This window comes from Pelobates fuscus, chromosome 4 (genome assembly GCF_036172605.1).
Source record: "Pelobates fuscus isolate aPelFus1 chromosome 4, aPelFus1.pri, whole genome shotgun sequence".
Classification (NCBI taxonomy): domain Eukaryota; kingdom Metazoa; phylum Chordata; class Amphibia; order Anura; family Pelobatidae; genus Pelobates; species Pelobates fuscus.
In genome coordinates, this window is record NC_086320.1 from 293682480 (window position 1) to 293704097 (window position 21618).

The window sequence follows — 21618 nt, forward strand, 5'->3', positions numbered from 1 at the left end:
AATTATAAGTGAGGTTCTTTTGTGTGGTAATTTGTATCCTGCTAGTGTGTTGTGAGGTTACGTGATTTTCAGTAGTCGTACTGCGTTGGCTGTAGATAGACGGTTGTGGCGAGTGTGTGGTGTTGTAGCTACCCTTGTGGGGGTTGGTGGCAAGTGGTGTTATTGGTTTGCTTAGGTGGGTGTTTTCAGTGGCGGTTCAATTGGACTCGTTATTGGGCTCGTCATTAGTCGTAGTGTTAGATGTCGTTTTGCTCTTATTGGTGCTGTGGCTTTGCATTTGGGTATTGTGGGGTATCCGTGTTTTCGTCGCCATGGAGGCTTGCAGTGTTCCTCTGTCTGTCTGGGGCAGTTTTATATCCTGTGTTGGTGTTGTACGGGGGTTGGGTGGGGTGTGGGTTAGTGAATTTGGGAGTTTGGATTTGGGTGACAGTCCATGGATCGCCCGGGGGCGCAGTGCCCCCCCCCCCATGTGGGTCATAGGGTGAGTTGTATGGGGTTGGGATGAGTATGTGCTGTGGTTGTTCGTGTGGGTGGAGGGTGGGTTCTCAAGGTTGTCTCAGGTGGTGTTTGTATGTTTGTGTGTGGGTGTTTACCATGGTATGGTTGTATCTCCTTCCAGCCATGGGTCCCATATTTTGTGGTATTGTTTGGGTGTATCGTGCACTTGTGCTGTGAGTTTGTCCATGTGTGAGCTGTCATTAATCTTTCTCAGGATAATTTCTTGTGTCGGGATACGGGTTGTGGACCATAGTTCCGCTATGGCCCTTCTTGTTGCCAGGGCTATTCGGGCTGTTACTTTGTTTTCGGCTCTGGTGAATGTGTCTATTGGCTTGGAGAGTAAAATTGCCCATGGGTCTATGGGGCAGGGTTTGCACAGTATTTTGGCGATCAGCTGTGTAATTGAATGTATCGAAAGTGATCAAAGGTTGTGAGGGAGGAGGAGTTGTTAATTTCTGAGAATTGGATGATGGTGTTGTTTTGGTAGAGGTGTCCTAGTCATGATATGTCCCGTTGCTCGAAGTGGGCGAAGTGTTTTGGGGTCCTGGTGGGAATAGTTTGTTCCTCCAGAGCTTGTCCCAGAGGTCCAGTGCGTGTGTGATCGCAGGTGCGGTCGTGGGGGATAGGGGTCTGTGTGGTTTAGGTGTCCACGTGTATAGAGACGGGTGATCCCAGGCGAATATCAGGTGTTCTAGATCCACCCATCGTTTTTCCCCTGGTGGGACATGCCATTGTTGTATCTGTGCTAGGTGCGCTGTGTTGAAGGTCTGTTGTGCTTGAGGTCCGCTGTGCAGAAAGTCCGTTGTGCAGTGGGGTCGTTGCTCCATTTTGCGGGGTTAATGAGCATTCTGTGGCTGATGGTTTTCGGTTGCTGAATTTTGCATGGGAGCACCTCTCTCTGACGGTCTCCTGTCGGGTCCTCTCTGAGCTGTGTCGGGCCCCAGATCTATAGCGGGTAGGCCCAGGCGTTCCAGGAAGTCTGCCGTTTCGGTGATGCTGTTTAGGTTAAATGTGCAATTATTTTTCCGCACTTGTAGTTTGAAGGGGTGCCCCCAGGAGTAACGGATATGCCTTCTGGTGAGTTCTTGCGTGAGGGGGCGGAGCTAACTTCGTTTGCGGAGAGTGCTCGGGGTGAGATCTTGGTAGAAGTGTATTTGATGTCCCTCTATTTGGAGCGGTGTATGTCTCGCTGCTCTCATGAGGGCCTCCTTTATGTGATAGTAATGCATTTGGATTATTATGTCTCTGGGGTAGGAGGCATCGGGTGTTGGAGCTCTCAGGGCCCTGTGTGCCCTGTCTAGAAGTAGTTCTGCGGGTGTAGCTACTGGGAGTAGGCCGCAAAATAATTTGCGGAGTGCCTGCGCCAGCGCGTCCACCTCTACCGATTCTGGTACGCCGCGGATCCTAATGTTGTTGCGCCGGGACCTGTTATTGAGGTCTTCCTGTGCTTCTTCAAGTTGGCGTACTTGCTCTTGAAGGGTGGTTATGGCGCTGTCATGTGCTGCAGTGCTTGTGGTTGCTTGTTTCATGCGGCCTTCTAGTTCACTTGTTCTCCATGTGAGATCATTCAGCCCTTCTGTGAGGGGTGTGAGGTGCTTGGCAAATTCCTCTGTCATATTTATTTTAATTTCTTTTAGGAGGTGTTGCAGGTCTTCTTTTGTTAGGGGTTTGGAGGGGTCTGCGTGGCTGATATCACTGGCTGCTGAGTCCTCATCGTGGCCATCTTCTCCACGTGTGCGTCCGCCATCTTTACGGGCTCTGAATATCGGAGCTACCTCCGTACCGGGCTTTGATTTTCGTCCTCCCCCCATGTCTGGGCTTTGAAGCGTAGGTACCATGGGTTGTGGGAGACCAGATTGGGTTCGTGTTTTAACGCCTTTGTGTGCTTATTTCGTGCCTGCCGGGACGGAGCTCTAGCCCTGAGCAGCCATCTGCACCGGAAGTCAGGTGCCGCCCCCGAGGGCAATGTTTTTAAGTTGGAATCGACAGGTTTTAGCAACAGACTGGACATCAGGCACAATGGTGAGGCCAGAATCAAAAGTGAAACCAAGACCGCAAGCTTGAAAGGATGGGGTGAGGCAGGTACCGTCAACCTTCAGGGAGAGTGAAGGAGGAAGATCAGTGTTATGAGGAGCAAAATAAGAAACTCAGTTTTAGAGAGACTGAGTTTCAGAAAGCGGGAGGACATCCAGTCAGAGATAGAAGAAAGGCAATTGTTGGCTGTGGCGAAACCAACCTCGCCACTGTGCATTGGAGAAGCCTGTTTGCCCGCCTCCTGCCTGCTGACTATGTCCCCTGGGAGATTTAGCCCTTTAAATACAGTATTTGGGCATATTGTATTTTATTATATGTTTCTACCATGTGGCTAATGGAGTTTTGCCTCTGTCCTTGGAGATAATTGGATTACTTCCCAATTATCTCCAGGATAGAAGACTCTATGGAACTGGTTTTGGGCAGAAAAGCCATGCTTCTTTTGGTCAAATAGGACTTTCCCTTAACTTTTTAACCCCTGAACTGATTGCCCTGATTTTTGAGTATGTGTATATTTCAAGCATGCTGATTCTGAAAATGTATGTTTTATGTTTGTGGCGTGTATATTTTGGAAGTTATTAATATTTGGTAAAAACTGTATTTCTCTGCCTGTGATAATTAGATTACCCATTGTGCTCAGTAATCATATCACAGGCAGAGGGGAGGATTTTGTGTCTGAGTGTCTGTGTGTATTGTACGGATTGATTGGTTGTTCTGTAAAACCCTGTGGGCAGTACTATGTTTGTGGATTGTGAATAAAAAAGGCTGTATGTGCCAGTACAGTCAGATTCTGCCTAACCCTCAAACCGAAGTGTCGTCTCGTTATTGGGGGAATTGGATTGTATGCTGACTGCCAGGAGTGTAACCCTTCCGTATGGTTTTCCTGTTCGGATATTTCCAGTGTTCATGTGTTTTCAGTTCGAGAGATTGGTGCTTACAGTAGCTGTCGGTGTATCTGGAAAGGGGAATATCGCCTAAACATTTTTTAACCTCTGGTGAGCAAAACGGTTCGTTACATTGGCACATTGTAGGACAGCAGGGTAGAGGTCAGGGGAGGAGAGATATATCTTGGTGTCCTCAGTGTACAGGTGGTCGGGGGATCCAAATGAATTAATGAGTTTGCCAATAGAGGCAGTATAGAGAGAGAACAAAAGGGAACCAAGAACTGAACCTTGAGGAACTCTGACTGAGACGACGAGGAGAGGAGGTGCTGTTGGAAAAAGAGACACTAACGGGGCGTTGGGAGAGATAGGAAGAGAATCACAAGAGGGCTGTGTCACAGAGACCAAGAGATTGAAGAGTTAGGACAAGGAGGCCATATCAACAGTGTCAAAGGCAGCAGAGAGGTCAAGAAGAATTAGTATAGAGTAGTGGCCTTTGGATTTGGCTGCAATTAGGTCATTTGTAACTTTAATAAGAGCAGTCTCAGTAGAGTGGAGGGGGTGAAAGACAGATTAAAGAGGATCATGGGGGGAGTTGGAATTTAGGAAGTGAGTCATACGAATAAAGACAAGTCTTTCTAGAAGCTTTGAGGAAACAAGAAGCAGGGATAGTTGGAAGTGGAAGATGGGTCTAGGGATGGCTTTTTTAGGATGGGTACAACAGTTGCTTGCTTAAGTGGAGCAGGGACAATGCCAGATGAAAGAGAGCAGTTTAGGATGTGTGTGTTAAGGATGGTAAAAGACAAGGGGTGAGAGCTCTGATGAGGTGGGAAGGTACTGGATCAAGCGGACAGGTGGTGGGACCAGAGGAGAAGAGAATAATGCCACAAGGGGAATGTCCCCATAGTGTCCACATAGGCCATATTATGCCAGAGAGATCCCATCTCTCAATAGGGTTATAGTAAACCTATAATGTAAACATGTTTAATATAAGGAAGAGTTACATAAATAAAAGTTAACAAATGTGTTTGACAATACAAAATGTGTGTACAACAAATGAATAGGTTGAAGAGCTATTTTGATTATAGTAAAAATGAATCGTGATTTCTAGCATTTTTACTGATAAAGAAGATAAACATCTGCTCTTTTTAACATAATGCAAAATTTCCATGTTTTTATCACCATACATTGTTCAACCAGTACAAACCATTATAATTAAAATGACAGTTATCATTAAGCTTATCATTAAATATTTGAACAAAGTAACCTACGCACTTTGAACAGTAGAACCAAACACGCTGCCATCTGATAAGCAAACCCATTATAATTACACCATTATGGTAATCAAAGATGCTTTGATATTTATCAGTCGTGTCATATAAAACATAACAAACAAAAACAAACATGTTCTAGTTTCTATTTATTTTTTTTAATCCTTTGGTTCTATAAAAGTGCACTTTGGATGAAAACTTTGAAAACAATATTCCCTTCAAACGTCAGCCATATTTTTGAAGGGAATATGTTTTTTTCTCTTGAAAAATGTAATAGTAGTTATTTGCATGTTTTTATTTTATTTTAATGATAGATTGTTTTATTTTCTGATCACAGCAACAAGAACAAGATCCAACAAATCTGTACATTTCAAACCTGCCTGTTTCCATGGATGAGCAAGAGCTGGAGAACATGTTAAAGCCCTTTGGACATGTTATTTCAACCAGAATATTACGAGATGCCAATGGAGTTAGTAGAGGTGTAGGATTTGCTAGGTAAGTTGTATTTTTTTTTTACTATTAAATATAATTGATTTTCAGATAGCATTGTAATTATTTTCAGTGTGCACTGCACCCATGGCCTTCTTCCATCAAAGCCATTACAATATGTTCTAATGCATATGAAAGCGCTATATTTCTGGGCCGTATGGTGGACAGACATTGCAAAACAGAGACATCACATACAAGATGGGAACAAATGATATGTGACAAGCAAATACATCTCATCAACATGTATAAGCTGAATTCAGGGAACCAGGCAGGGTCATTGCTAGCTTCTAGAAGCAAGTGGGGCTTAAGCTAAAAGTAAAGTTTGATGAGCCCTACACTAAGAGACATATATAGGTATGTTATGACAAATCCCTGCTCTCTATATTATGTCACCTCTGTTCCACCCATGAACAGCTTGTGGCTGATGCTCTCTAGGATCTCAATGAGAGCATAGCCAGAAACTAACACAGGTTGCACAGCCAAGTATTCAATGTGATTCCCCCACACTACCTAACAAATAAAGATATGTGGAGCAAAATTCTGTTATTTAGTATCCCCTTGCAGTCACTTAGAGGGCACCACTCCCTTCCCATAAGTAGCCTGGTGGAGCACTGTAACACTGATATTTAATTTTATAATTGATGGCTGCTTTTAGAAACTGCTGCCTGATGTAAAAATAAAAAATAAAAACATACAGACTAATATTCTCCAGCCCTCCCCACCAAATGTAGAGATCTAAGGCCAAATAGCCCAACATCCAGGCCTTCAGCCCACAAAGCCCCCCTTAGCAATGCCTATGGAACTAATTAACAGAGTAAAAAATAAAATTAGCCAAACAATAGGTGTAGGTAGAAGATTGTAAAGGATATGACAAGTCAGGGTCAGGAATGAGGTAAAGCAGTGAGAATGTGATAGCACCTGCTGCATAGAGTGCGTCCCAATTTAAGGGAATGTGAACTCTATGTGAAACAATCGTTATAAATGTCATTTAATAAATATATACTTTCATAATATACGATAATGTATAAAATAATACATTATGTATCAAATTATAATTTCACAAAAACACACTGTATATGAGTGATTGGTTTATGAAGTAAATGCACTGGAACACCAATACACATACATATACATAGAGTAAAACATTGACAAGAACACACAGGAAGGATGATTGTGTGACCAACATTAACCTAAATCCCTAAAACATATATTTATATAATACATGAATGAGCTGTTTATACACCCACTGAAATTGTACTGTTTACTGCCTCATTTAGTATTATCATATATATTGATAGAAACATAGAATGTGATGGCAGATAAGAACCATTCGGCCCATCTAGTCTGCCCAATTCTCTAAATACTTTCATTAGCCCCTGGATGGTTGTGATATACTAGGTCTACCCTAATTAACATCAAGGGGCTACCTCTCTGCTGCCTTTGCATTGCTGCTGGGGATCAGTTACCATGTTGCTGGCAAAATCAGTTGTTGAACAACAATTCAAACAGATAATCTATGCATTGTGGAGTCAAGTTCAGGAAATATATTCATACGCAGCAAATTAAAATGTAATACAATAGGGGATTTGTGCACTAAACAGAGAATTGTGGGACAAATGGAAAAATGTAGGCCAACACAGTTGATCTAGCTACATTCTCCTAATAAGTTATTTTTTTCATGTTTGCCATGTTATCTTAAAATTTTGGAATTCAGTTATCCACTGTACCTTTTAGTTCTATATTATGACTTCCTGTTTCATAAAAGGTAAACAAATGCCACATGGCCGATTTCTCATTGACCAAAGTTGAGTTCATTTGTAACACAGGAAATTGGCAGTCAACTCAAATGAAGTGTTCCTAATGAGTATGAAATGTAAAAGATGTTGTCTCTGACAAGCTATATTATTTTTAAAAAAAATTATAAAAAGAACATGCTTTTCCTGCAATTACCTACTTATATCTTGCCCTTCACTCTTCTTTATTTGATTTTAATCTGTATTTGATTTCTAACCTGAGGACCTCTTTTTTCAACAATAAATCTTCCTATTCTTCACTAAACTTGATCAAGATTCTACTACGCACCTTATTTGATCAGATGTTTGGGCTCTTATTCCACATTTACAAAACTTTTTTTGTTTATTTTTTCATTCTAGTTTGTTTTTTTATATCTTTAGTACCTCACACTTACTGTCCCCATTTTTTTCTTTAATTTTTTTTAATTATCCATTATTATATCTCCCAAGGATGAACAGTCCCAATTTTGGGCACACATCCCTATATCCTCCTCTTCTATCATAATGTCCCTTTTGTAATGACCGTAGCAGTCTTGATGCATATGAGTGTATATCAGAGCTCCACGGCAATAATTCTCACAGTACTGTGTCTTTAAAGGGACATGCATCAGTTGACAGCAAACAAACACTTTTAAACAAATAAACAAACAAAATGAAAACAAGGAAAACATTAAGTATGTAATAAATGTTTATAAACTTACTATAAACTTGGCCAGATTGCATTGTTGGACACGCCTCTCATCTAAATGAGTTTCTTCACCTCCTACGCCTTCCTTCTTACACACTCTTTAAGTTTAGACCAGTCCACCAGTCTTCTCCTCTTGTCAGATGTTACAAGGTAAAGAGATCTTCCACATATATGTAAATCTGTCAGGCATACCCACTACACTGTTCCGGCAGTTATATAGATAGAACACTCAGATAGCCCTGACGACCACATGTCTCCCCTGACACATAACCCACCCCCAAACCCACCCAACACTACACACAAAACAACAAACCCTGACACCGACCCATGATACCGACACAACCCCATACGAACGGGGGACTCACGACCACAACACTGCACAAGCAGCCGCACACCAGGCTAGACGACCAATGCACCGCATCAAGCCGAAACACAAGAAAGTCATCACACAGCCACCCTCGGGTGTGGGACGTCCCAAACCAGGACTAACATACGAGACAGGACCTAACAAATGATACACACAACCAAAACAAAGAATTCAGCAAAACTCACCTGTTCCAAACTAATACTTAGGGCTTATGAGCCACAGAAATGCAAAAAGACGAGAGACCTGCGCATCTCAAAAGTATGATGTACACACAACTGCTGAAACCTGCGAGTTTCAAAATGTACAATTGAAATGTTAAAACAGAAGGATAAAAAATGGAGACCTGCGAGTCTCAATGTTACTTTTCCTATTTGAAAACAAATAAAAACATATTTACAAAAAAATATATAGATAGAACACTGATTGGTTAAATCAGGAAAGCAAAAGAAAGAAGGAGTAGGTAAATATGCACAAAAACGCATATTTACCTACTTTTCCAGTCTGCAAAGTGAGGCAACTGTCTCATTCAAATATATAGCTTTAGTATGAGACAGTTGTCTCAAATCGATGCATGTCTGATTAAACTACAATAAATGTGTGTAGAAATCAATATGTGTAAATAAGATATATTGTTCTTTTTCTAAATAACATTTTAGTTACAAATATTTTTGTTAGTAAGTCAACTAAAATTTCTCAGAACACTCCCACTTACAATACTAAATTAAAGTGTTCTTTTTTGTCCATTTGAAATGTTGGCTGTGATGCACTAGTGGTCCTCACTGAAATATACTAGCAGTGCTGCTGATTAGACTTTTAAGATGTAGTATGCTGCTGGAATTATCTGACTCTTATTGTCACATTGTTTTATGTTTATCATCCCTTGAAATTATCTATCCCCAGGGAAATGCAGTGTCCCAGTAATGCATACTGAGAACGAATTGCAGTTAACTCAGAGCCATTGTGATTCACCATAAGGCATGTCAACGAACCACTGTCATCAAATGTACTATTTTGTAAAAGTTTATTACATATAATGAAACATATATATTTTTTGTAAATTACATATATATAGTTTTTTTTTTTTTTTAAATAAAATGTAACTTTGGCTGAGCAGCCATGTTGGATCAGACTCTACTGTTAGCTGACCAACTGCTGCTCAACCTAACTTGCCTGCTGATGCGATTGCCCTGTGTAAAACTGTATCACCAGCCAGGTTAGGTTGACCAGCAGTTTGCCAGATAATAGTAGAGTCTGACAAAACATGGCTGCTCAGCTAAATGAAAAAGTGAAATTTTCTCTAAAAAGTTAAGAAACATAATTTACACAAAATATATAATAAAGTTTAATGAAATGTAACAAACATTTAAATATGAAAAATCTAAATCTGGTGACAGTTGTCCTTTAAGCAACTGTCTAGGTGGATACTATATCTTCCTGAGGAACAATAATTCAATAACTCCTGGTATTCACTGTTTTCCAATTGAAGTAGCATGGGCTGATTCCTATGGAATCCCAGATAAAACAAGTTGCTTTCTCTAGATAAAAAGTCAGAAAAATATTTAAATACATGGCCTCTCTGGGATCCGTAAATTCTATATAAAGTGCTGTGGTTGCTATGGAAAAACCCTAGTTGACGCTTCTAGTGTTGGCTAGGGAGTATAGGAACGGAGTGACAATAGCTTTGAATATTGACAGGTCTTTTCTATGGCATGGATCTTCACTAATGTTCATCTGTGTTCAAGTAAATATCGAACTAAAGATGTAGGACTCAGTGAAGTGGAAATCAATCAATAAATTGATTATTTTGTGTATCTGCCCCTGGCCAAATTAAAGAAACAGTGCGTGCACGCTCCCTGAAGTAATTCACACCAGACACAAGTTTCAGGTTAATGAAGAACTTGAGGAATGTTTATTAGAGGGGGTGGCATGCCCCTTATAAAGCAAAATTACATCATAAGCATTGTCAGAGATAACATGAAATAATACATTAATAATTGGTTAAGTGTTAAGTGTTTATTCAAAGCACGTCCTACTGGGTGTGCCATCTTATGTCATTACTGTCGTCATGAAGTTCTCCCCCGGATTCCAGCGCCATCTTGAAAATGAGAGTGTTTAGTCGCTGGGGGGGGGGGGGGGGGGTACTCCTGAGTGACATCTAGTGGTCATTTTATATGCAGAACTAACCTGGGCTTCCCAATGTAAAATATAAAAGGTTAACGAAGGAGCACTCACAGAATTTATTTGGTAAAGTGTATTTTAAAAAATCAACAAATTAAATCAACGTTTCGATCTTCTTGGGTCTTTCTCAAGAATCTTGGGGGTCGATACGATTTAATTTGCTTATTTTTTGTATACACTTTACAAAAGAAATCCTGTACGTTCGCATTCATTGACTATTTCTTCTTGATTTAAAATACAAGAAAAAATGGTCAAAGGCAACAAGAAATGGTCAAATGCAATTTTACAAGTGAATGCATATTTTATGTCCTTGGAACAGTGCCTTCACCCATATATGTATTTTCTTCCTCTATTCGTGCCTTCAAAGAACAGAGCTTATTGAGGTTTTTACATTTGGCAGTTTCCATATTGTATTCTTTACTGGGACTGCCTTTGCTTGTTAAAATGTGCCCAGTGTATTAAAATGAAATTGTCACCACTGTTTGATGCAGTCTAACATGGTTTGACACTGAGCGCCTGCAGCTACAAAAAGCAAACCTTCATTCTACTTAGACTCTCAGAACAATACTCTCCAAAGACTAGTTTGAGCCAGTCACTTAGTATAAGCTCTCTGAAGCCAAAGTGAACAATTTTAGCTTTTGTGTTTCTACAAAAACAAGTTTCCCAATTCCACAGATGAAATAATCCTTCTAAACATCAATACTGATTACTAAAAATTATGGCTGGGAATTTCAACAGCGCACATCATTTCCCTAATTGTTAATATTGCTAGGGGCTGGTAATGAGGGGCATCTGCAATAAAAACTGTGATTTTGCAATCAACCAAGAATATATTAAGATTTATATGACTATTTAAGACCTCTGTGCAAAATCTACTTAAATATATATATATATATATATATGGCTTAATTTATTTTATGTGTTAGGGCACTCTTCAGTGGGTTTTATCACTGTTTTTAACACATGATGGAGATAAAGCATTAAAAAGTATGCATGTAGTAAAAAAAAATAATAATAGACAGACTTACCTAATACCTAATGTCTTTTTCTCTTGATGGTCTATCCAATGCTGTGATCCAATGTTATGTTGTCCCTTTGCTGGTGCCAACAACAGCTGTATTAACTCCTTCCCTACAAAAATGATGTATACATTTTTTTGCTTCCATTTGCTTTAGTTCAAATAGCCTCACTTACCTTTATTTATGGTCTCTGAATGTTTGGAGCTCATTTCACCAATTTCATGTCTGCAAACCTCCTAAAAATTACAGCCTTCCTCCTCCAATAAACAATAAAGGAAACCTCAAAGGTCATATCATTCCAATTGGGGTTGGGTGTATGAGAAGTGAATGCTTTTCTCATCTCTCTCATCGCCACATTAGCATTACAGAGATTGCTACAAAATGTTTTCAATACCTTTATTTTGCAACTAAATATGATTTAACTGTACTTATTCTAAAAGTTAATTATGTACACATCCAGACATTCATGTAACGTTATGTTGACCTTTTTAAGTGAGTTCTACAACTAGTAATGCCATCCATGACCCTTAAAATATTTACAATCCAGGTATTTGACCATTTTTATTTATCTATTTTTTGTCACACCTACTTTATAAGAAAAATAGTATTTTTGCTTTAAAATAATAAAGACGCTGTATGAACTATTGCAAAATTAGGGATTATGTGTCCTGCATATTGTATACAATGTTTTATTTCTCAAAGATTTCTATAAAGGTTAAAAAACATAAATTAAAAATATATATATTTTTTTACATTTGCATAATTGTAATTTTTATGTTTGCCTGAACACAATAAATACACAAAATATTAGTTTTAACATATGTGTACACGTATCAGCCAGAGCATTAAAACCACTGATAGGTAAGGTAAATAACATTGATTCTATTGTGACAATGGCACCTGTTAAGGGATGGAATTTATGAGGAAGCAAGTGAACAGTCAGTTCTTGAATGGGCGAGGGAAAAGATCTGAGTGACTTTTAGTACCTACCAAAAGTGGTACAAGGAAGGTCAAACTGGCGTCAAGGTCTTGGGGTCTCACAGAAAAGGTACTGTAACTTAAATGACTGATAAACCTATTGCTGGCCATGATAGAAAGGTACATCTAAAAATTTTAAATTATACTCCAGCACTTGGTAGTGTAATGTACATCCATATAGGCAGGCAATGTTTCGTGTGTGTCTTTATCATGTATCCAAACATTGCCTGCCTATTGGATGGTTGAATAAACCTACATTGTACCTGACTGTCACGTATTCATCCGCACATAAAAATGTGGTTAATGGCATTTACTGTCCTGACAGGAAAAGTTGTGCCAAGCAACATTACTGTCCTGACAGGAAACGTTGTGCCGAGCAACATTACTGTTCTGACAGGAAAAGTTGTGCCGAGCAGCAATCAAATCCTCAGGAGGGTTTGTGCTGAGCAGCAATTATGCAAATAGGAACCTGGTAACTGCCTTTGGGGTCAGAGGCCGGTTACAGCCAATCAGATCCACAGGAGGGGTATTTAGGCCCAGTTCTCCTCTTGCTCAGTGCCCTGTCATGGTTATCCGAGAGTGCGTTCCTGATCTTGATTTTCTTGTATTTGACTTTGGCTTTGTTTTGACTTCCCTGATATCTGGTATCCGTGACTTTTGGCTTTCCCTCATCTTTGTGTCTGATTCTGTGTCCCTGACCTCGGCAAGTATTTTTGACTATTCTTGGAGTAGTTAAGTCCGGCCATTCTAAGGTACGGTTATACGTTATCCTTAGTCCTAGATGTGACACAGTACTTCGTGCTGGATCAACTTGTAATCCTGACACTGACATAACCAAGTGCTGGAGTATTACTTTTTATTTCTGGAAGTACTTTGGATCATTGGAGCAGAGATTTTGATTAGTGGCAAGGTTACCAGAAATTGGAGTTTAAAAAGTGCTCCTTGTATACATTTACTTTTACATAATACAAAGGTGTCAGAACACAGTGCATTGCAGTTTGCTGTGTATGGGGCTGTGGACACTGACACTGGTCAGAGTGTCTGTGATGACCCTTGTCCACCGCCAAAAGCACCTTCAATGGGGGATGTGAGAAATGGAGCAATGGAAGAAGGTTGCCTGGTCTAATGAATCACATTTAGATTTAGATCAGATGGATGGTCGGGTGCATGTGTGTCATTTACCTGAGGAAGAGATAGCAGCAGGATGCACTATGGGAAAAAGGCAGGTCAGTTGAGGTAGTGTTATGCTCTGAGCAATGTTCTGCTGGGAAACCATGGGTCCTGGCATTCTTGTGGATGTTACTTTGACATATATCACCCAGTAGATATTGTTGCCGCTGACAGCAGTCACCCTGCCACACTGCAAAAAGTGTTCAGTAATGGTTTGAGGAACATGACAAAGAGTTCAAGGTGTTGCCTTGGCCTCTAAATTCCTCAGATCTCAATCCAATTGCGCATCTGTAGGATGTGCTGCAACAACAAATCCAATCCATGGAGACCTCACCTCTCAACTTGAAGAACTTAAAGGATCTGCTGTTAATGTCCTAGTGCCAGAAATCTCAATACACATTCAGATGTCTTGGGAAGTCCATGCCTCAGAGCACCAGAGCTGTTTAAGCAGTACTAGGTTGCCCTACATGATATGAGGCAGGTGGTTTTGTTGTGGCTGATCAGTGTATACGCTAGCGATGTACCCCATATTTCAAATAAATGTTACACTAATATATTTCAAACAAAAAAATGCTTGGTATTGAAGGGGTTAAGCTACATTACTCAAATGAAATGGATGTAGGTGGATGGATGTGACAAATTGCATAAATTCCAGCCTTTATGTCAAAAGGGTTTATTCACTTAATTATGAGTTGTTATCAGTTGACAATCATGTTGCACAATTTAGGCCAGTTGAAAAAAATATCCTGTATTCTTTTAATGCAAGAAACAAGCAAAGCTCCACCAAGAAAGGTTTCCAACCTTAATACTTTCAACTAAACCATTAACTCACCACAAATCACCAAACATACATCTGCTATTCATTCATTAATGGTTTAGTTAAGTTATGTTTAAACAAAATAAAATTCTGAACTTAGGATGTTTAGCAAACTCTATGAGAAATCTAGGCAAAATATAAGCTGCAACAAGGTGTTTGTGTCTGTTCTTGCATACGTGCATGCTTTGTGAAGACAGGAATACCGTTCAATGAACCAGCAATTTACCATACCACATGAAAGAACGGAGTCTATAGCGGTTGACCTGAAGCAGACATTAAAAACAGGATTTTTTTCTGTCAGGTCACTACTGTAACCATGTATGTAATAGAACACTTGTATATATTGTTCCATCTAAATTTCCTGTTTACATTACCAGAAAACATGGTATTTATTTTAAAGTATTCTAGATTTTTGATAAATTATCATGCTTCTATAATCCTCAGTTTATGACATAATGCTTTGCAGTTTATCTGTGTAAAAATATATGTTATACTACAGTAAGATCATATTTTCGAATGCAATAGTATGTGAACTGCGTATGTGTATACTTTGAGATATTTCTAAATAGGTCATGCATAGCAAGATATTTGCAATGCAACCTAAGGCACCTTGTTATGTACAGGGTGGCCCATAAGTCCCTACCTATCTATATATTTTATGTATCCAGTGTATCTGTGTGCTGGATGGGTAGGGACTTATGGGCCACCCTGTATGTTGTGGGAGATCTTCAGTGGGTCACTGACAGCAATGCTGACTAATTTATGTGCCACACTTCTAAAATGTTGATAGGTTGAAAGATGTCATACCTTTCGACATTTTAAATGGACAAAGATAGACACATTAATTTAAGGTGTGTGAGTTGGGGTGTGGCCACAGGCTGTTTTTAGAAATTTAAGGTGACTTACTAATCTATCAATTAATATAACCATACTGTAACTTAGAACAAGCACAATGCCTGCCAGCTCATTGAAGTGGTCTGGGTGCAGTGTCCCTGTCCCCCTTAGTTCTGCAATGTAAATCGCTTCAGTATTTGACAGGCACTAGAGGCATTTCATGGTGGTTAAGCGACTTTTGGTTGCCTAACTGACACAGGATGTCCTCCTGCTCTGTGTCAGTAAAATCCCCACAGGAAAACACTGAATCAATGTTCTCCTATGGGGAGGCCCTAGTATGCATGGAGCCAGGGGCGTACCTAGAGCATTTGGCACCCGGGGCGGATCCTTCTTATGGCACCACCCTCCCCCCCTTAAAATGTAAAAAAACACCCACATTTTTTTTACAATGAATGTAGCACTGAGCAGTGTTTGTGCATCTAAATGTAAGCATGGGTTTTTGTATGGAACATGTGTGAGTGAATGTAGGGGTGTGTAGTGTTGGCGTTTGAATGCAGGCATGCATTTGTGTGTAGTGTTGGCAGTATAGGGCAGTGGTGTGGTTATATCAAAAACATGGTGATGTTTTAAAGGTGTGTTTGTTTGTAGTGTTGTTTGAATGCATTGGATATGCTTGTGTGTAGTGTTGGCAAAATGCTGAGATGTATGCACATATACACATACACAAATATATACACACAATCAGACAACACATTTGCATAGAATTCATACTAGCCACCCAGATTTCCTGTTCTGCGCTGGCTGACACCTCTAAACTTCGATCTTTGTTTAGCAGATAACTCCTATTTGATATCCCTATGTGAGATTGCCATATTTAGATCCAAAGAGCACCCTAATTTGGCATATTTAAATATGGAAATCTCACATAAGAGCATTAATTTAGGGAATTATCTACTAAACTGCTAAAAGATCAAAATGTAAAAGCCTTTTACTTAATTTTAATCTTTCAGTTGTTTAGTAGATAACTCCCGTATTTGTTATCCTTATGTGGGATTGACATATTTAAGGACACCAAACACAATAAACACACACTTAACGACAGAGATACACACACAAAAATCACATTCTTACACACATTTAGTAATTAAGATGTCCACCCAGCTTCCCTACCTTGCTCTTGGATCTTCCCCATGGTGATTAACGGTTGCTGCTGGGCGCTCTTCCTGCACAGCTCACTTGTGCTCCCAGTAATGATGACGATGCCATCTTATCCCAGCTGCCGGTTCACTGCAGGGCGCGTACTAACCTCACTGCCTCCCAGAATATATCTGTCCTTGTCCCTTGTGTAAAAAAAAATGTGTTTGTGACAGCGTATGTATGTGCATTGTGTGTGACTGCATATGTAATTTGTGAATGTGAGCCTGTGTGTAATGTGTCTATGTGACAGTAGGGGAACAGTTGTATGTGCCTGGGTGGGTCGGAGTAGATTGGGGTCTGGGACTTCGTGTGTGATATTGCATGGGGGAATAGGGCAGGGAGGGTGAGGGTATAATGGCACGGAGGGTGGGGGATAAAGGGCAGGGGGTGGGGTTATAATGGCAGGGGGGTTATAGGGTGGGGGGGTATAGTGGTACCTTACCATTTAGGAGGGTGCAGGATCAGCAGGGTCTGTTTCACCATTTGGTGGCTGCTCTGGGGTTATAATGGCAGTGAGGTGGGGTAAAGGGCAGGAGGGGTGGGAGTATAATGGCAGGGGGGTTATAATGGCAGTGAGGTGGGAGTACGGGGCAGGGGGTGTGGGGGTAAAGGGGTGGGAGTATAATGGCGGGGGGTATAGGGCAGGAGGGGTGGGAGCATAATGGCAGGGGGGTTATAATGGCAGTGAGGCGGGAGTATAGGCCAGGGGGTGTTATAATGGCAGGGAGGTGGGGGTATAGGGCAGGGGGGATTATAATGGCAGGGAGGGTGGGGGTATAATGGCCGTGGGGGTGGGGTAGAGGGCAGGGAGGGTGGTGGTATAATGGCAGGGGGTATAGGGCAGGGGTGGTGGGGTATAGGGCAGGGAGGGTGGTGATATAATGGCAGGGGGTATAGGGCAGGGGGTATAGGGCACGGGGTGGGGTATAGGGCAGGGAGGGTGGTGGTATAATGGCAGGGGGTATAGGGCAGGGGGGGTGGTGATATAATGGCAGGGGGGTATAAGGCAGGGGGTACAGGGCAGGGAGGGTGGTGGTATAATGGCAGGGGGGTACAGGGCAGGGAGGGTGGTGGTATAATGGCAGGGGGGTACAGGGCAGGGAGGGTGGTGGTATAATGGCAGGGGGGTATAGGGCAGGGGGGTGGTGATATAATGGCAGGGGGTATAAGGCAGGGGGGTACAGGGCAGGGAGGGTGGTGGTATAGGGCAGGGGGGTGGTGATATAATGTCAGGGGGTTATAGGGCAGGGGGGGTGATATAATGGCAGGGGGTACAGGACAGGGAGGAGGGGTTATAATGGCAGGGGGTATAGGGCAGGGAGGGTGGTGATATAATGGCAGGGGGGTATAGGGCAGGGGGGGTGATATAATGGCAGGGGGCTTATAATGGCAGGGGGTACAGGGCAGGGAGGGGGGTTATAAGGGGGGTACAGGGCAGGGAGGGGTGGGGTATATGGCAGGGGGGTTATAATGGCAGGGGGAGGTGGGGTATAGGGCAGGGAGGGTGGTATTAAAGTTACTTACGATTTTTCATTTAGGAGGGTGCATGGGCAGCAGCTCCTTCCCAGGCAGGCAGCTCCTTCCCAGGCAGGCAGCAGGTGCAGGGGATCTGTACAGAGTGACCGCGGGGGAGCAACCTGGCTCTGTGCCCCCTGCTGGTACACTCCGAAATAGCCTCCCTGCAGCTCAGTGTGTGAGTCAGAACACAGGCTGGGAATCCCCTCCTTGTGCTCTGACTCACAAACTGAGCGCCGGTCTGCCGGAGCTGCGGGAGAGCAGGAGGTACAGAACCTGGCACCCCCCTGCTGAGTGGCACCCGGGGCGGACCCCTTCCATGCATATTAGTACCCCCTAACCCCTTACATGCATATTAGTACCCCCTAACCCCTTCCATGCATATTAGAACCCACCCTACCTCTTCCATTCATATTAGTGCTCCCCTAACCCCTTACAATAATGTTTCTACCTCCCGCCTCCTCCCATTCATATTAGTAGCCCCCCTAAACCCTTACAATAATTTTTCTACCTACCCCTCTCCCCCTATCCTTATAAGTAGCCCCCCTAACCCTTTCCAATTATTTTTCTGCCATGTTAATAACGCCAGTGCTGGAGTGCCACCGTGTTTACATTAAAAGGCCTGCAGGGACAGGCTATAGACACCAGAACCACTACATTAAGCTGCAGTGGTTCTGGGGACTATAGTGTTTCTTTAATGTGAGGTAAATTAGAGATAAGTGCCACGAATAATATGCTAGATTGCCTACTTACAACCAGATGAGGATGATGATGGGCTCTAGCTCCAGTCTGGCTCCACTGGTCTGGTGTAGAACAGGCTCTCTGGAGGCTGTTTGTAACTGTGGTCACAAAAATCAATGTTCTGGGAGAACGGGGAGCAGCTCCATTTTTTGGGGGCCCTTTACACAGCTCAAGGTCTGGGTCCCAGGGTCCACCTTCATTTTCCACCATGAGTTTGTTCACAGGGGGTGGAGTATGTAGGGGATGTCCTGATATGTGTGTAAGGAATGTATTGTGTGAATCTGTGTTTGTATGTGTAAGGGCTGCAAGGTGTGTTTCTGTGTATGTACGGGATGCAGTGTGTGCGTCTGTAAGGGGTGCATTGAGTGTGTGTACGGGGTGTTTTGAGTGTGTGTAAGGAATGCATTGTGTGTTTCTGTGTGTGTGTAAGGGTTGCATGATTGTGTGTGTGTGTGTGTCAATCTCTCTCCCTAACTTGTCACTCTCTTTCTTCCCCTCCCTCCCTTGTCACTCTCTTTCTCCCCTCCCTCCCTTGTCACTCTCTTTCTCCCCCTCCCTCCCTTGTCACTTTCTTTCTCCCCTCCCTCCCTTGTCACTTTCTTCCTCCCCCTCCCTCCCTTGTCACTCTTTCTCCCCCTCCCTCCCTTGTCACTCTTTCTCTTTCTCCCCCTCCCTTGTCACTCTCTCTTTCTCCCCCTCCCTTGTCACTCTCTCTTTCTCCCCCTCCCTTGTCACTCTCTCTTTCTCCCCCTCCCTTGTCACTCTTTCTCCCCCTCCCTCCCTCCCTTGTCACTCTCTTTCTCCCCCTCCCTCCCTTGTCACTTTCTTTCTCCCTCCCTTGTCACTCTCTTTCTCCCCCTCCCTCCCTTGTCACTCTTTCTCAACGTTCCTCCCTCCCTTGTCACTCTCTTTCTCCCCCTCCCTCCCTTGTCACTTTCTTTCTCCCCCTCCCTTCCTCCCTTGTCACTTTCTTTCTCCCCTCCCTCCCTTGTCACTCTTTCTCCCCCTCCCTCCCTTGTCACTCTTTCTCCCCCTCCCTTGTCACTCTTTCTCCCCCTCCCTTGTCACTCTTTCTCCCCCTCCCTTGTCACTCTTTCTCCCCCTCCCTTGTCACTCTTTCTCCCCCTCCCTTGTCACTCTCTCCCCCTCCCTCCCTCCCTCCCTTGTCACTTTCTTTCTCCCCTTCCGTCCCCCCTTGTCACTCTCTTTCTCCCCCTCCCTCCCTTGTCACTCTCTTTCTCCCTCCCTTGTCACTCTCTTTCTCCCTCTCCCCCCCTTGTCACTTTCTTTCTCCCCCTCCCTCCCTCCCTCCCTTGTCACTTTCTTTCTCCCCTCCCTCCCTCCCTTGTCACTTTCTTTCTCCCCTCCCTCCCTTGTCACTCTTTCTCCCCTCCCTCCCTTGTCACTCTTTCTCCCCTCCCTCCCTTGTCACTCTTTCTCCCCCTCCCTTGTCACTCTTTCTCCCCCTCCCTTGTCACTCTTTCTCCCCTTCCCTTGTCACTCTTTCTCCCCCTCCCTTGTCACTCTTTCTCCCCCTCCCTTGTCACTCTTTCTCCCCCTCCCTCCCTCCCTTGTCACTTTCTTTCTCCCCCTCCACCCCCCCTTGTCACTCTCTTTCTCCCCCTCCCTCCCTTGTCACTCTTTCTCCTCCTCCCTCCCTTGTCACTCTTTCTCCTCCTCCCTCCCTCCCTTGTCATTCTCTTTCTCCCCCTCCTTCCCTCCCTTGTCACTCTCTTTCTCCCCCTCCTTCGCTCCCTTGTCACTCTCTTTCTCCCACTCCCTCCCTCCCTTGTCACTCTCTTTCTCCCCCTCCCTCCCTTGTCACTCTCTTTCTCCCTCCCTTGTCACTCTCTTTCTCCCTCTCCCCCCCTTGTCACTTTCTTTCTCCCCCTCCCTCCCTCCCTCCCTCCCTTGTCACTTTCTTTCTCCCCTCCCTCCCTCCCTTGTCACTTTCTTTCTCCCCTCCCTCCCTTGTCACTCTCTTTCTCCCCTCCCTCCCTTGTCACTCTCTTTCTCCCCCTCCCTCCCTTGTCACTTTCTTTCTCCCCTCCCTCCCTTGTCACTTTCTTCCTCCCCCTCCCTCCCTTGTCACTCTTTCTCCCCCTCCCTCCCTTGTCACTCTTTCTCTTTCTCCCCCTCCCTTGTCACTCTCTCTTTCTCCCCCTCCCTTGTCACTCTCTCTTTCTCCCCCTCCCTTGTCACTCTCTCTTTCTCCCCCTCCCTTGTCACTCTTTCTCCCCCTCCCTCCCTCCCTTGTCACTCTCTTTCTCCCCCTCCCTCCCTTGTCACTTTCTTTCTCCCTCCCTTGTCACTCTCTTTCTCCCCCTCCCTCCCTTGTCACTCTTTCTCAACGTTCCTCCCTCCCTTGTCACTCTCTTTCTCCCCCTCCCTCCCTTGTCACTTTCTTTCTCCCCCTCCCTTCCTCCCTTGTCACTTTCTTTCTCCCCTCCCTCCCTTGTCACTCTTTCTCCCCCTCCCTCCCTTGTCACTCTTTCTCCCCCTCCCTTGTCACTCTTTCTCCCCCTCCCTTGTCACTCTTTCTCCCCCTCCCTTGTCACTCTTTCTCCCCCTCCCTTGTCACTCTCTCCCCCTCCCTCCCTCCCTCCCTTGTCACTTTCTTTCTCCCCTTCCGTCCCCCCCTTGTCACTCTCTTTCTCCCCCTCCCTCCCTTGTCACTCTCTTTCTCCCTCCCTTGTCACTCTCTTTCTCCCTCTCCCTCCCTTGTCACTTTCTTTCTCCCCCTCCCTCCCTCCCTCCCTCCCTTGTCACTTTCTTTCTCCCCTCCCTCCCTCCCTTGTCACTTTCTTTCTCCCCTCCCTCCCTTGTCACTCTTTCTCCCCTCCCTCCCTTGTCACTCTTTCTCCCCCTCCCTTGTCACTCTTTCTCCCCCTCCCTTGTCACTCTTTCTCCCCCTCCCTTGTCACTCTTTCTCCCCCTCCCTTGTCACTCTTTCTCCCCCTCCCTTGTCACTCTTTCTCCCCCTCCCTTGTCACTCTTTCTCCCCCTCCCTCCCTCCCTTGTCACTTTCTTTCTCCCCCTCCACCCCCCCTTGTCACTCTCTTTCTCCCCCTCCCTCCTTTGTCACTCTTTCTCCTCCTCCCTCCCTCCCTTGTCACTCTCTTTCTCCCCCTCCCTCCCTCCCTTGTCACTC

General features: G+C 43.7%; 1 protein-coding gene across 1 annotated transcript in view; it reads left to right on the forward strand.

Moving 5' to 3' along the window:
- RBMS3 (RNA binding motif single stranded interacting protein 3) overlaps positions 1-21618 on the forward strand; it is a 616946-nt gene that overhangs the window by 478457 nt on the left and 116871 nt on the right. Inside the window, exon 5 of the mRNA XM_063452213.1 lies at positions 5019-5176. Within this exon, the coding sequence (XP_063308283.1) occupies positions 5019-5176 (158 nt within the window). The remainder of the gene's footprint in view (positions 1-5018; positions 5177-21618) is intronic.